This window comes from Desmodus rotundus, chromosome 11 (assembly GCF_022682495.2).
Source record: "Desmodus rotundus isolate HL8 chromosome 11, HLdesRot8A.1, whole genome shotgun sequence".
NCBI classification, from domain to species: domain Eukaryota; kingdom Metazoa; phylum Chordata; class Mammalia; order Chiroptera; family Phyllostomidae; genus Desmodus; species Desmodus rotundus.
The window spans coordinates 10,236,722-10,250,862 of record NC_071397.1 but is presented as its reverse complement, the minus strand read 5'-3'; the positions used below and the strand labels follow the sequence as shown (position 1 = coordinate 10,250,862).

General features: G+C 52.9%; 1 protein-coding gene across 2 annotated transcripts; it reads right to left on the bottom strand.

The window, feature by feature from the left end:
- Positions 1-396: 396 nt before the first annotated feature.
- RSPH9 (radial spoke head component 9) lies at positions 397-13,722 on the bottom strand. Of its 2 annotated transcripts, none has more exons than XM_024557711.4 (5): positions 13,448-13,722; positions 10,941-11,106; positions 7,827-7,956; positions 7,216-7,362; positions 397-608 (listed from the first exon to the last, which is right to left on the bottom strand). In XM_024557711.4, exons 1-5 carry the CDS (start codon positions 13,672-13,674, stop codon positions 448-450), a joined length of 831 nt encoding a protein of 276 aa, XP_024413479.2. In that variant the 5' UTR covers positions 13,675-13,722; the 3' UTR covers positions 397-447. The 2 variants fall into 2 exon arrangements, with proteins under 2 accessions (XP_024413479.2, XP_045049029.1); XM_045193094.3 differs by having other exon boundaries at positions 542-683.
- Positions 13,723-14,141: the final 419 nt, after the last annotated feature.

Genomic DNA, 14,141 nt, shown 5'->3' with positions numbered 1-14,141 from the left:
CCCACTGGGTGTGTGCTCACTGCTTGGGGAGTGCGGGGGACTGGGGCCCATTTCCAGCCAGTTTCTGAGCATTGAGCCACTAAACCGAAGGGAGTTCATGGGCCAGGCAGGTTCCTATCCTCCATTTGGACGGCTGTTAGTCTTGAGCCGATGGGCTGCCTGGCCCAGGTACGACTCAGTCTAAGTCTAGGAGCTGCCTTCCTCAGAGGTCTCCCGGCCATCGCCTCCCATAGCCGTTCCCACCCGCCATTCTTTCTCGTTAGCACATTCCGGTCCTCTGCCACTTGCTTTAGCACTGGGGCTCTTTGGGCCTGTCCTCAGCTCCTGGACACCAGATGGAGCTGGAGATGAGGGGAAGTGGCAGGACAGAATGAACAGACCAGATTCACTGAAATGTATGAAAATAATGTTTATGCTTTACACAAAAAGTTCCCGGGCTGGCCCCTCCTACAGCATGAAGGGCAGGTCCATGTTCTTCTCACCGGTGCCCACGTAGATATAGCCACAGTTCTTGGTGCCGGGGGTGTGGTAGAAGGTGAGGCCTGGCCAGAGCAGACTGCGCAGCACCACCAGGGCGTTGCCCCTCTCCATCTGGATGCTCCAGGACCCTGGGGAGCAAGTGAGGCCTGAGTGCTGTGGAACCCAGGCTCCTTGGGCAGCCAGCCCCAGATGCTAAAGTTCAGCTGGGAAAGAGGAACAGTTTAATTATCCCAGCGCTTTACTCCTCCTGATTGCCTTTTAGACCTTTCACTGTTCATTAAAACCACTTCCAGGGGGAGGGCACAGGAAATGAAAAGAGGTGAAACTCAGCAAGTCTAGTTAAAGGTGGCGTGGGGGAGGAAGCCAAATCCACGGGAGTTGGTTGGGGCCAGGCTTGGGGAGACTCCGGGCTCCTGCACCCTCTACTGGGCTATCACCAGTGCCATTCAGTCCCAGTGCAGTGTGCCCCCACTTGCTATTTTGCTCTCTCTTCCCCAGTCCCAGAATCCTCTGTTCTGAGACAGATGAGACCTGAGGGGGATGGGGGGCTCGTATGGAAGTTTGGTCATTTCAGGCCTCCCTGCTCAATAGCCCTTTCTGGCCACCAGCGGTCTGGGAGCCATCCTTGGCAGGAGGAGACCCAGGCTACAGCTAACGAGCCATTGTCCTGAGTCCTGCCCTGGTTTCTGCTCCCCAGACAGGAGCAGCCCAGCCCAGGGCTGAGTTGTGCAGCCATTAGGACTTGGCGGAAGGACCTGATCCATCTCCAGAAGTGAGGGAGGGAGCCGATGTGTGGGAGGAAGGAGCCTGGGAAAATCGCCTCTGGATGCAGATCTGGAGCTTCTATTCCCCTGCGCACCGAGGCCCCTCCCGGGTCCAGCCACAGTTCTGTTCCAGGCCCTTCCAGAAAGGCAAACGCTTTGAAGGTTTTGGTGTTGGACCAGCCAGTGATGCGCTGAGAGCTGTGCCGAGACCTTCATCGGCTGCCAGCTCAGCCCGGCTGCTTGGCTCCCGCCACCCCAGCTTCCCACAGGCCTCCTCCAACCACGGCCCACCCTGTTCACTCCACAACCAGCAGCCTCACCGCTCGGTCTCCACCCAGCAGGGGCCACCCTGCCTCCCAGAGACCTGGCCACCAGGAACCCCTGACCCTGACAGCAGCTCGGCCCTGCTGAGGGTACTGTCACCTGCCCAAATCAAAGCCAGCGCTTTCTGGTGCATGTAGGTCAGCTGGCCCTGCCTGCTCAGAGGGAGGCTGGCTGGGGGCCACAACAGCACTGTGCACTGGCCTGCACCCAGTGTCACCGCCCGTGCGTGAGATGACGTGTGAGCTATGGCGTGAGCTTGACTCCACTCCCCTAGCAGCCCCGAGAAGAGTGTCCCTGGGTTACCAGAACTCTGACAGGGGCTGCTCTCCCGGTCAAAGAAGAGTATTCCCCCTGGCTCCTACAGTTTTCTCTGTGCCCCTGAAGTCCTCCTCCTGCCCTCAGAGGCCTCAGGCCCTAGCCTGTTGCTTTCCTCATTCCAAAAAACACCCAGGGATAATAGTAGTGGGTATGACAGAAAAAAGTATTCACAGTACACTGCGTTCAGCCTTTGGCCAGAAGCACAGACCCCAGGAGGGTACATCTAGTGTCCCCCAGTCCCCAGAGCATCATCTGGGGGCAGCCCCCTTGCGCTGAGAAAGGTCAGGCTCTGCCTCTGCCCACCATGAAGGGCAGCTCACAACCTGCCTAGGCTGAATGCTTTCCTGGAGTCCCCCAACCTAGACCACTCATCAGTTCTCTGTTGGCATCTTGGCACACCCTGGGCAAGGGCTGGGCCCTGACCTTCCCTCACACCAGCCTGCCCTCTTAGGAGCTGGCCGCCTTTTTCCTGTAGCAGGTGAAGGGGCCCAGGCTTACCAGCAGGGGCTCTCCCCCACTCCCACCACCAGAGAGCAAGGAGAAACTGATAGGGATGCTAGAGAAACACACTGACCCCACAGGGCAAGAGAGCGGCAGTGCCAAGCGAGCAGAAGGGTGCTGGCCGAGAGTGGAAGCGGCATGTGAGGGGCCAGCCAGCCAGCCAACAACACTGCCTCCCTCCCTCCCTCCCATTCCTGTCACACTCCTGTCCTCTCCTCTCCTTGTTCCTGGCTCAGCTGGTTGCCCAGGAAACACACAGACTCTCAACGTGCCAGGAGTCACGTAGAGTCTACCTGGGAAGCCAGGCCTGTGCTGTCACCTTCACCCACTTTTCTCATTGCAGCTGCTGGAAAGGCCGGGCCCAGCCAGCTGCCTCTGCCTCTGCCTCTAGGGTTCCAGGAGAAGCAGCCCCCTGTGGCCCTGGAATTTCAGTTCACAGCCCAGTCCCTCCTGCCCCCTGGTACCCACTCCCTTCTGCAAGCTCTGGTTTTTGAGGCAGTTGTGTGGGACAAACTGGTAACCAGGAACAGGGCTTACTGCAGTCAGCAGGAAGCCCTGGGTGTCCAGAGCCCCTGGGGTCCTTCCCCCACTTGCTAGTGTGGAGACATCAGGCTAGACTGTGCTGCTGCTCTCTAGGAGGAAAGGCAGCAAAGCCCTGAGACTGGGTTTAAGGGGAGCAGTGGGCGAGGCTGGGGGTCAGGGCTGTCCGGCTTAAGCAGGCGGCTTAAACCCTCTCAGACCAGCACTACACAACTCGTTACATACAAAAATGGCATGGGTTCCTTAGAATGGCCGCTCCCACCACACCTGGGCCCCAAGGTACGGTCAAGTCCCACAGAGGTTGAGGGGTGTGAAATTCCACTTGCTGAATATCACCCCGCCAGCCGGTGCTGGTGTCCCAGGGAACTAACTCTTCCTTGGGATTTTGGCCCCCTTAGCAGCCCAGCCCATTCTGGCCAAGCACCTGTCAGCCAGGCTTCCAAGGGACTGGGTAAGGAACAGCCACCTGCATACGCCCCCAAGAGAAGGCTGATCGAGGGTACCCTGTTCCCCGCACTCCCTACCCCGCCACTCTCCAATGCTCCTGTCCCCCAGTCTATTGTATCCCCTAACCACCACCACCACTTTTTAAAGGCTGCTATCCAAGCAGGCAGGTCCCTCACTGCCCTCTGCTGCCTGAACTGGGCATTGCTGCTGAGAACTCTTGTGCTGGAGCCCCAGCGGCCTGGCTGGTCCACACAGTTCCTTAGTGGAGCAAGGGGAGGAGCCCTGCCCTCCATCCTTTCTGCTCTGCTTCCCTGGCTGCTCCGCCTGCCCCAGGACACAATGACTTCATTGGTGAAGTAACTTCTATTTTACATTTCCACTTCTTCATCCATTTCCATCTTCCCAAACCTCTGTGAGGCAAGGACGGTGCCTGTCTTGTTCACAAAGATATCCCCAGTGCTTGGCACATAATAGCTGCTCCATGGTTAAGGAGGATGGAATGGCAGAATACTATCTAGAAATCTGGCCTCCTGACCTGGTGCTCCATCTTCCTCTCCTGGCTGCAGCCTAAGCTCAGAGGACTTTTAGCTGTTTCCCTGCACGCACCAAGAGGATGGCTCTGCCCCCAAACTCCTCACCCACAAAGTTCTGCAGACCCCAAGGCATGGCAGGACAGCTCAGGAGGGCATAGGTGGCCCCAGGCTGGCCCAGGCACAAGCTGCTGATCTCCTGACCTACTCCCTGGGCCCAGAACAAGAGTCCCAGGGACAGGGCCAACCTATGCCATACCTGCTCAGGGGTGACATGAAGTCCCCCTGAACAACTGCCTCAGACCTGGAAAGTAAACAATAATTTTAGCAGAAAATTCCACCCCACCAATTTCCACCTGCTAAATTTCACCCCACCGGCTGGTGCTGGTGTCCCAGGAAACTAACTCTTCCTTGGGATTTTGGCCCGCTTAGCAGCCCAGCCCATTCTGGCTTCTCTCTCCCTGGAAGGGCATTCTCCCAGTCATTCCTTCTGCTTTTTAACTGGCAGATAAGGAAGGGAGTCTGGGAGCTAAATCAGTGTCCGCTCTCCCTGACCATACCTCCATCCCTGCGCCATGGCCCCGACCAAGCCATCACAAGAAAAAACTGGGCCTGACTTCTGGAGGCTTTCTGGTGGCGGCTCTGGGATGAAGGGAGCTGAAGGCCCAGAAGCTGTGAGGTTCCCCAAGGTCAGGCCAAGAGCATCCCTTCCCCTCCAGATGCACCCCCACCCCACCCCCAGCCCCAGACACGCACAGGAGATGCCAGGAACCCTCAACTCCCACGGCTCCAGCACCAAGGACAAAGCAACAGGCTGGGGTGGACTGAAATGTCAAACTACCAGTTGGTCCTTCGGCCCTGAGGCCCACCATTATGGCAGAACGTCTAGGGCCTCAGGCCATGGCTACTCACCCACCTCCCAGATCCTGTACCTCCCAGGGGCCTGGTACTATAAATTCACTTGCTGAATGGACACATCAGGGTGGCCCCAGAGTCCTTTAGAAAGACCCCCAATGCTCCATATCTTACACCCCCTGCTGCAGAGAGAGACAGCTGCCTCCTGCGTTCCCTTTACCCCAGGTGGCAAGGCACACAGGATTAATGGGATTCTCGTAGGAAGACTTTGCTGGACCCGGCAGCCCATCTAGCTGGCTTTAGCCTTGGCTACAAAGGCCCTGGCACCCTCCTTGCCCCTCCCACCACACAGAGGATGAGGCTCCAAGAGTGGGAGATGCTCTTGTGTTAGGCGTCTCCTAACACAAGATGATAGGCCCCCCAATCATCCAAGAGTGTAGAAAAGGAGCCTCATCCACTGGCCCGGGAGCTTCTAGCCACAGGTGAGAGGGCTGAGAAGTCAACATCAAGCAGGGTTTTCCAGCCTCACCCTGAATCAGGAGGTGGGGCTGCTGCCCCCAGATTAGAGGTATTAAGAGTACTTTTCTCCCCCAACCCCTCAGCCCCTGACACTGGGTCCCACCATCACAGCATTCCTGGCTCCTTTATCAACCCCCAGGGATGTGTGGCTGGGAACACAGAGCTGAAGGAGATAACGAGTCTGGAAAGTATGTCTCCTGGGTGAGAAATGCCCCAACCCCTTATAAACCTTTATCTGCCCCACAGGTCCAGGAGCCCATCTCCATGCTCAGGGAGGTTTGCCTCAAGTGCCCCCATGTGGCCGAGGCCAGAATAGCCATTCCTTGCTGGCAGCCCTTATCCACTTGGGACCCACTGCCTGGCCCCTGGGGCACTGCATTAGTCGTGAAATGGCATCCAGACCCCTGGCTAGGCCCTTCTCCATCCATCCGTGCACCACAACCTTATTATCACAGACCTGTCCACAAGGCACCAGACCTCCTACTGCCTTCATCTAGATAGGCCTTCTACCCTTGGCTCTCTAGGCCTTCCTAGGCCTGCCCAACCCACCTCTAAGGCCTTTTGCCATGAAAAGTATATCAATAATAATTTATCACTAATATATATCGATAATAAAATATATCAATAAAATAATAAATAATTGTATATGAGTTCTTATTGTGTTAGGCACTATTAGAAGCATTTTGTATGTGTGTTAACTCTTAATTGTCATACTGACCCAATGAGGTAGAAAATATGATTATTCCCCTTTTAGAAATGAGGGAAATTGAGGCACAAGACAGTTGAGGGACTTGCCCAAGATCGCACAGCTAGCAAGGGGCAGATTCAGGATTCCAACCCAGGCTGTCTAACTGCAGAGCCCTCACCTTAACCATGACCGCCATCCCACCTCCATCCTGAGTTCCATCGCAACTGGGAGGCTCGTTTGCTCCTCGGAAGAGTGCCCTCTAAGTGGTCCCACCATTCCCATTGTCCACTTGAAAAGAAACACCATCTATTTGACGGAGCCCTGGAGTCAAATGCTCTAACATTTACTGGGCCCTGTTTAACTCTGAGTCTGTTTCTTCATCTATAAAAGGGGGATAATAACAGTATCTACCTCGTAGGTTGGCGGCGAATAGTAAAATGAGGTAAGTCATGAAAAAGGCTGAGTAAAGCGCCCAGCACAAAATAAGCAGTGCACTGGCTTATGAGTTCTCAGGATTATCATTTATCGTTATCGTTGCCATCGTCAACAACAGGTCCCTCCAGTTCTCAGAAACGCCGAACATGGGGAGTGAAAGAGACCAGGGGAACTGAGTATCTTGGGTCCACCCCACATTGCCCAGAGCCTGGCACCTGTTCTGGGTTATAGCATCCAAGCAAGAGCATCTTCTCAGAATATATTCCCTACCGGTGAGGCTCGGGGGCACTCAAAACGCGGTCACTGTGACCCCACCACCCAAGGGTATGTGCCTGGGCCCTGAAGCATAGGAAGGCCTCTGAAGCTGTTTTAAGATTTAGAAATCCCCCACACATAGCAGGAAGCAAATATACAGAACTCATATCCTTATCAGGTGCTTTGCTATTCAGTCAGTCAGCACCCACTTACTGAGCACCAGCTATGTGCCAAGCACTGGATCTGACCCCAAACTAACAGAGATGGATGTATGCCTCTATTCAAGATTAATATGAAAATCAAAAGAGACACCGAGAGACTTCCTGTCTCCAAAAGCATATGGAAGGCAATCCTTCCTTTTGTCTGTAAACGTTTACTGACTGTTTACTATGAGCTGAAACTTGGATTGGACCCTGGGGGGCCCCACCCTCAAGGACTCACACTAAACCACCATCTCCCAAAAGGCCCTTGGCTCCACTCAGGGAGGAAAATAGTAGGTACATGGCCCTCACTTTGGCCTGGGGGCAGATCCAGTGTCCTCAGAGTAATAGGCTATTACCTTTGGGGATGTCATTCTCCAGGGAGTCCATGAAGTCCAGGGAGGGGTCTAGGTCAGCCTTCTCAAGCAAGGTCTTATTCTTCAGCTCCGTAGGCTCCCTGAAGTGGAAGTAGGAACTGAGCTTCTTGGCTTCAGACATGGACAGTCCTAAAAAAAGGTAGCGGGTAGGAAGGGAGCCTTTTCCTATTTTTACTTCCTCTGTCAATGCGGACTGCATGGAGGGGTAGGCAAATGACTAAGTCTACTGACAGAGAACCAAAGGGAGGAAAGGGAATAGTGTTCCTTCAGCCCAAATTTGGCCTAGATCCTGCAGTGAAGAAAGACCAAGGAGCAGGAAAGTGGGAAAAGGCAGGGAGGCCAGACACAAAGCCCTGAGACCCAGGTGGCCAAATGCTCTGCCACCCTCAGGCAGAAAAGTCAGGGTCCAGGGACTGGGTAACCCGTGCCAAACACCGATGCCAGGTCATGGCACACATCCCCCCAGCTGATGTGGTTACGGCTACTTCTTTGCTGAGGAAGTAGGCAGGTTGGCCCCGACTCCCAGATGTGTGTCTGACTATGTTTGGGAGGAGATGCCCTCCTGCCCATGAGAGAGGCCCCAGAAAACGTACCTTCAAAGGTCCGATTGACATGGATGGGTCCAAAGGGGGTCTTAAAGAGGGCACCTCGGGGGATAATAGCCACAGCCTTGTCGATCTGGTCAATGATGGACACCAAGCGGGTCTCTTCCTTGATCCGGACCTGAGGAGACAGAAGACAAGCCTTCCTGCTGGGGTGCTGTGCCCACCCCCCCCTCTGGTGCAGGGCCCTCTGCACAACCATCTGACCTGTGTAACCAGAGTGTGGGTACCAGGTCCGTGGAAAATCACACTGGCCAGCCCTCCCTTTCTTCCTATCAAGATTTTTTCTTTTTTTAAATTGGTAATACATACTGGTGGTATAATATTTAAAACTACAAAAAAAAAAAACCAAAAACGCAGTCTCTCTCACCCCATCCTTTGCCCCTCAATTGCCCTCACCGGGGGCGACCACAGATAATTTTTTTTTATGGACCCTTCCAGAAACATACCGTCCTATCATCAGATTTAAATGTTGCTTATTTTGCCTTTTGAAAATATAAAAGCAATCATGCTCACTGTAAACTCTTTGGGTGATCAGAAATATTGTATAACACACCTCAGAGAATTAAAACCATTCATAATCCCACCTCCTAAAGATTATCACTGATAACGTTTTGGTATACTTCCTTCTATCCTTTTTTTAATGCATATATTTAAAGCACAAATAGAGTCATGGTTTATATCGTTTTTTTAAAGATCTTATTTATTCATTTTTAGGAGAAGGGAAGGAGAAAGAGAGGGAGAGAAACATCAGTGGGATAGAGATGCATCACTCACACCCCCAACTGCGGACCTGGCCCGCAACCCAGAATGTGCCCTGGCTGGGAATCGAACTGGTGACCTTTTGGTTCGAAAGCCGTCACTCAACCCACTGAGCCACACCAGCAGGGCATATAGTTTCATATTCTACTCTTTGACTTAACATTATTTCCTGAGCATCACCCCATATTATAACATTTTTGTGCAGATGAAATGTGGTTACAGTCAATATCAAGGGCAACCCTCAATAGGACTTCATAGATATTTTGGGAAAAAGCAGCACTTGACACAGGAAAACGTGCCACCAGGGACCCCCAAGTCACTCAGCCACCTATTTCCCATGGGCTATCAGCCGGAATTATTTACAAAGGGGGAGATGGAAATTAATATTTAGTACGTGTCTGGGCCAAGGGTTTTAAATATGTCACCTCATTGACTGTGCACAAGCCTGAGGAGTAAATGTAATTACCCCAACTTTACAGAAAATAAAACTGAAGGGAAGTTAGGATTGTCTGGTGGGAGGGCATGGGTGTTGAGGCATCACAGACTTGGACCCAGACTTTTGGGTTCAGAACTTGGGCTCCTTTTTGACCTAGACTTCCATTCTAGGAATTGATCTTTCGGATAGACTGCACACCCTGGACATGGTGTCTGTACAAGGTCACTCACTGTGGCACTGTTTGTCAGAGCCAAACCTCGGAAACCTCCATGTCCATGGAAGAGACACGCGGGTTATCTGATTCCTCAAAAGAAACTTCTCAGACAAGAAGGGGCTGGAAAGAAGTATTCAAAGTCATGAAAAGCAAGGACCTGCAACCAGGATTACTCGTCCAGCAAAGCTATCATTTAGAATGGAAGGACAGGTAATGTGCTCCCCAGATAAGGTCAAGTTAAAGGAGTTCATCATCCCCAAGCCCTTATTATATGAAATGTTAAAGGGACTTATCTAAGAAAAAGAAGGTCAAAAATATGAACGGCAAAATGACAACAAACTCATAAATGTCAACTGAATCTAAAAAATAAAAACAAAACAAACTAAGCAAACAACCAGGACAGGAACAGATCATAGATAAGGAGATCATTTGGAGGGTTATCAGCTGGGAGAGGAAAGGGGGAGAGAGAGTGCAGGGATCAAGTAGCATAACTGCAGGAACAAAATAGACAGGGGGATGTTGAGAATACTGTCGGAAATGGAGCCCTGGCCAGTGTGGCTCAGTGGATTGAATGCCAGCCTGTGAACCACAGGGTCACTGGTTCAATTCCTGGTCGGGGCACATGCCTGGGTTGTGGGCCAGGTCCCCAGTAGGAGGTGCACAAGAGGCAACCACAAACTGATATTTCCCTCTCTTCCTCCCTCCCTTCCCCTCTCTAAAAATAAATAAATAAAATCTTTTAAAAAATAGAAAAAAGGAAATGAAGAAGCCAAAGAACTTACACGCACAACCCATGGACATAAGGGGGGTGATTGCTGGAGGGAAGGGGTGTACCAGGAGGAAGGGGGCAAAGGGAAAAACAATTGGGACAACCGTAACAGCATAATCAACATACTTAAAAAACAACAACAAAAAGACAGTGGTTAAATGATGGTGCATTCGCACAATGGTAAAGAGTGGGGAGGCTCTTTAGGCACTAATGTAGAAAGATCTCTCGAATGTTAGGTAAAAACTGCAAGGTGCAGAACTGTGTGTATAACTTGCTGCCATTGCTTTTTGTTTTGCTCTTACGATAAAATGAGTATGTAAAAGGTAAGGTGTTTGCTTGGGTTTGTATTTGCATAAAACGTCTCTGGAAACAGAGCTTCTATTACTTAAATGTGAATTCCGAATCCCTTGGGGATGTGCTAAAATGCAGGTCCTGGTGCCCTTCCTCCCTCCCACTCCCCACCCCCGCCTGCCGGTATTCTGCATTTTGAACTCCTAGGGCATAGTGATGCCTCTGACCCAGGCTGCTCTCTGAGGAGCAAGATTTGGATGCATACACTCTAAACGGTTCCATTACTGTCCCCCAGGAATAAGACCTGGATGACTAGAAGACAGAGATGGGAGGGACACTTTATTCCTTTTTGTACCTTTGAATTTTGAACCATGTGAATGTATTATCTAGGAAAACAAAAATTGATACAAGAATATAAGAGCCTGTACCCATGCCCTTACCCCAGAGCTCAGCACAGACCCCGCTTCCCTGACCCTGCCCCAGAGCCAGGCTTCACGAGCACTGCCCATCCACTCCCCACCCTGTTGCTCAGGAGCTGTGTTGTTATGTTGCTGTCACCCTAATTTCTATTGGGCTCGGTTTTGGATAGCCCAGGCCCTCTTCCCTCAGACCCCCCTCCTCGTATTCACTCACCACGACTTCTTCTTCAAAGACTTTATCACCCTCGTTCACCTTCTGCAGCTCGAGGTGCTCATACTCATGTGAGGGGTCCCCCATGAAGCGGCCCTTCACCACAGATGTCTGCTCCACCATCTCCTCTGTGGCAGGGGGCAAGAGGCTCCACTCCATGCAGTTCAGGCTGTCAACAACACCCACATCGCCCTGGTTTCCAACCCCTGCTCTCACTCGGGCTTCCTGCCGCACCCCCTTATCCCAAGGGGCGAGAGCCAAGAAACACCGCCCTAAGTGCCTAATGGTGCACCCATCCCCAAATATGATGCAAAAATGTGATCCTTTTTTTTTTTAAAGGTCATAACAGTTTCATGTATGCCAAAATTCCAAGAGCCTGCCTTGATACCTGTAAGATTCCGGAGGAATTCTCGAAGCTCAATTCTCCTGAGTTGCTGGTTCCTCTGCTTTGGGGGACCCCTAATTTGTGCTCAGTCTGCCTACTGAGCCCACAGCAAGGCCATCGTCCCCCACTTCTCAGGAAAGCCGGGCCCAGGCTTTAGGACCTCTCCTCTTTTGAGGTCTTCAAGAGCATGAGCCAGCCCAGACCCTTCTCTCTCACTTCCCACTCCTCTCTGATTCACTCAGGACCTGTGTCCCCAGCCTGCTCTCTGCTCATCTTTCCTCCCTTCACTCTCCACTGCCTCATTCTCAACATAAAAACGTCTCAGCTTTCTAAAGCAACAGCCCTCAAATCTATGCCCCTCCAGAAAATGCCCCTTTCCTGTCCCTCCCCTCTCTGCCTCAACTCTGAACAATAATTTGAGAACAATTTGCTCTATGGGAACCCTCTCCCGCTTTCGCTCTTTGCCCATTGCACCGTGGGTTTTGCCCACCCCACCCCAAGAAACTGCTTAGATCATCATCCATGGGATGAACTAAAAGACAACAAATGCATTTCCATTCCCCTTTTCCAATACTTCTTTTAGTATTTCCTTCTCCCTCCTCCAGTGCCTTTAGTATTTCCAGGGATCTAGTCTCACCCCTCTTTTCTCTCTGTAATCTCACTCAACTGACTCCCAGAGCCCCAGCTGCTAGTTGGTGTCTAGAATCCGACCAACCATCTCTCACAACCTCCACCGCTTCCCCCCTGGGCCAAGCCACCATTTGCTCTTGTCTGGAGACTGCAATAGCCACCACCTGGTCTCACCACTTCCATGCTCACTCCCCCTTCCGTCTAGTCCCCACCCAACTGTTACAACCTAAGCCAGATCATGCTTCTGTGCAGAACCAACCCTGCACTCTTTCTTTTTCTTTCCTTCTTTTTCTTCCCTCCCTCCCTCCCTTCCTTCCTTTCTTTTTGAGACTATGTTTATTCAGGCTGGGGGCAGTGAAACAAGGGTGGGCTAAGGATGGGAGAAGCAACAGAAGCGCCCAGGCGGAGCTGCTTTGGCTCCCTGGGAAGTCAGAGAAAAGGGGCCTTGAGACAGGCTCAGGGGGTCAGCCCGAGATGAGCTGCTGCCACCCACTGCTCCCTTGGTTGCAAGCCTCATGGTAGCCCTTAGAGATGAGGAGAGCAAAGTGAAGATGCACGCCTGCGGGGCAATAGAGGCGTGGGCCCGCTCCCCGGAGGGAGAGTGCTGCAGAACCTTTACATGACTTCCCGTAGGCCAAGTCCTTACAATGCCCCACAAGGCAATGCATGACTGTCTTCAGCCCCATGCCCTCTGACCTCACATCCTACAGTGCCCCGGTCCTTCACTCCTCTCTAGCCGTACTAGCCTGTATGAGGTTCCACAAACACACTAAGCACATTCCTGCCTCGGGGACTTTGCATGGATAGATTAAGTGAAATTTCCAACTTTCTGCGTCTAATGGACTGCTTTGTAAAGTGTTGAGCCCCCCATCAACGCTGGGGGTAGTCAAGAAGCAGGTCCTGTATGGTAGCGGCCAGGTAATTTTCCCCAGCTCTAAATCCCTTCTCTCCTATTCTGCTTTCCTAGAGCGCCTCCTTCTCTAAGTCAACATCTCTACGGAGGATGCTCTAGACACGCTTCCAAACAGCACCACCACCTGGGGCTTCTGACCTTTCTCCAAACCGAACTCTTCGAAAAGCCAGACCCGCCCGCACCAGGCTTGCTCCTGACTTCTACACCAGGTCTCCATTATACCGGAACTTTTACCTTGCTCCTCCTCCCTCTTTGGCCCAGTGTCTTGTAAACCCACTAGCTTCCAGCTCTCTTGCGTCCCTTTGCCCCAAGAATTAAAAGTGTTCTCCCGGAGCCCCGCCCCCTCAGACCTCACCCACCCACTTCCCCGCCCACTTAAGCTGCATTAGGTTCTCAGGTCCTCGGCCTCGCTCCTTGGGCTTTTCCCCATCCCTCCCCCTCAAATCCCGTCTCCACCGGCTTCCTTGACCCCGTAGGCCTAGCCCCTTTCGGTTCCTACCACTGCCCACCCTCCCAAGGCCTCCCAGTGGCCCCCCCTTCGGCATCGCCCTGCAGCCTCGGCCGCCCGGGCGCCGCCTCCACCTGTACAGGGTCTTGCGCGGTGCAAGGTGGTCCTCACTCAGGCCCTGCGCGATGTAGTAATCGGTGACGAGGCCCAGGATGCGGCCCCAGAAGAGCACCCGACTGTAGCGATAGTCGCGCTTAACCAGCAAAAGGGAAGTGAGCAGCGAGGCCCGACGGTCCGGGCTGAGGCCCTGCCCACTGCCCGACGCCAGTTCCAGGGACAGCAGCAGGCTCTCCGCGTCCATCTTCCCCGCCGCCTAGCTCAACGCTCGCCCGGTTGCTACGCGAAGCCGTCTCCATGGAGACCCGAAGCTCCGCGGTTCGCGCAGCAGGAAGTAGGACTTCACCCACCTGTGACCCTGCTTCCCCCGGACCACACGACAGCCCTGACTCCCTCGGAGCTCTTACCAAAAGCTTGGGCATACACTAGCTCCCTCTCTCTCTCTTTCTTGTTTCTTTTTTTCCCCTCCCTCTCTCTCCCGAGTTGGTGACAGGATGTGTTCGGTGGCCACGGCATCAGCGTGGTTTCCCCTAAAGAAGACAGGGTAGTCTACAGCGTGAGGTCGGAAGTCCCAACCCAGGCCACCTCTGCAGATATTTCTGCCTTTGCTGCGTCCTTCCACATAGTCCACATTGAGTCCTCACTGCATATGCAGTCGGGGCTGGGGGAGACCCCACCGTGACAACAGCTGTCTTATTTCCTCTGCCTTGT

Bases quoted from the DNA above. Each gene is read 5' to 3' on its own strand.
- RSPH9 (XM_024557711.4), bottom strand. From the start codon at position 13,674: ATGGACGCGGAGAGCCTGCTGCTGTCCCTGGAACTGGCGTCGGGCAGT. The intron at 11,107-13,447 runs GTGGAGGCGGCG...TGTTGTTGACAG, and splicing joins CCGCGCAAGACCCTGTACAG to CCTGAACTGCATGGAGTGGA. The intron at 7,957-10,940 runs GTGAGTGAATAC...CTGTCTCCTCAG, and splicing joins TCTTTGAAGAAGAAGTCGTG to GTCCGGATCAAGGAAGAGAC.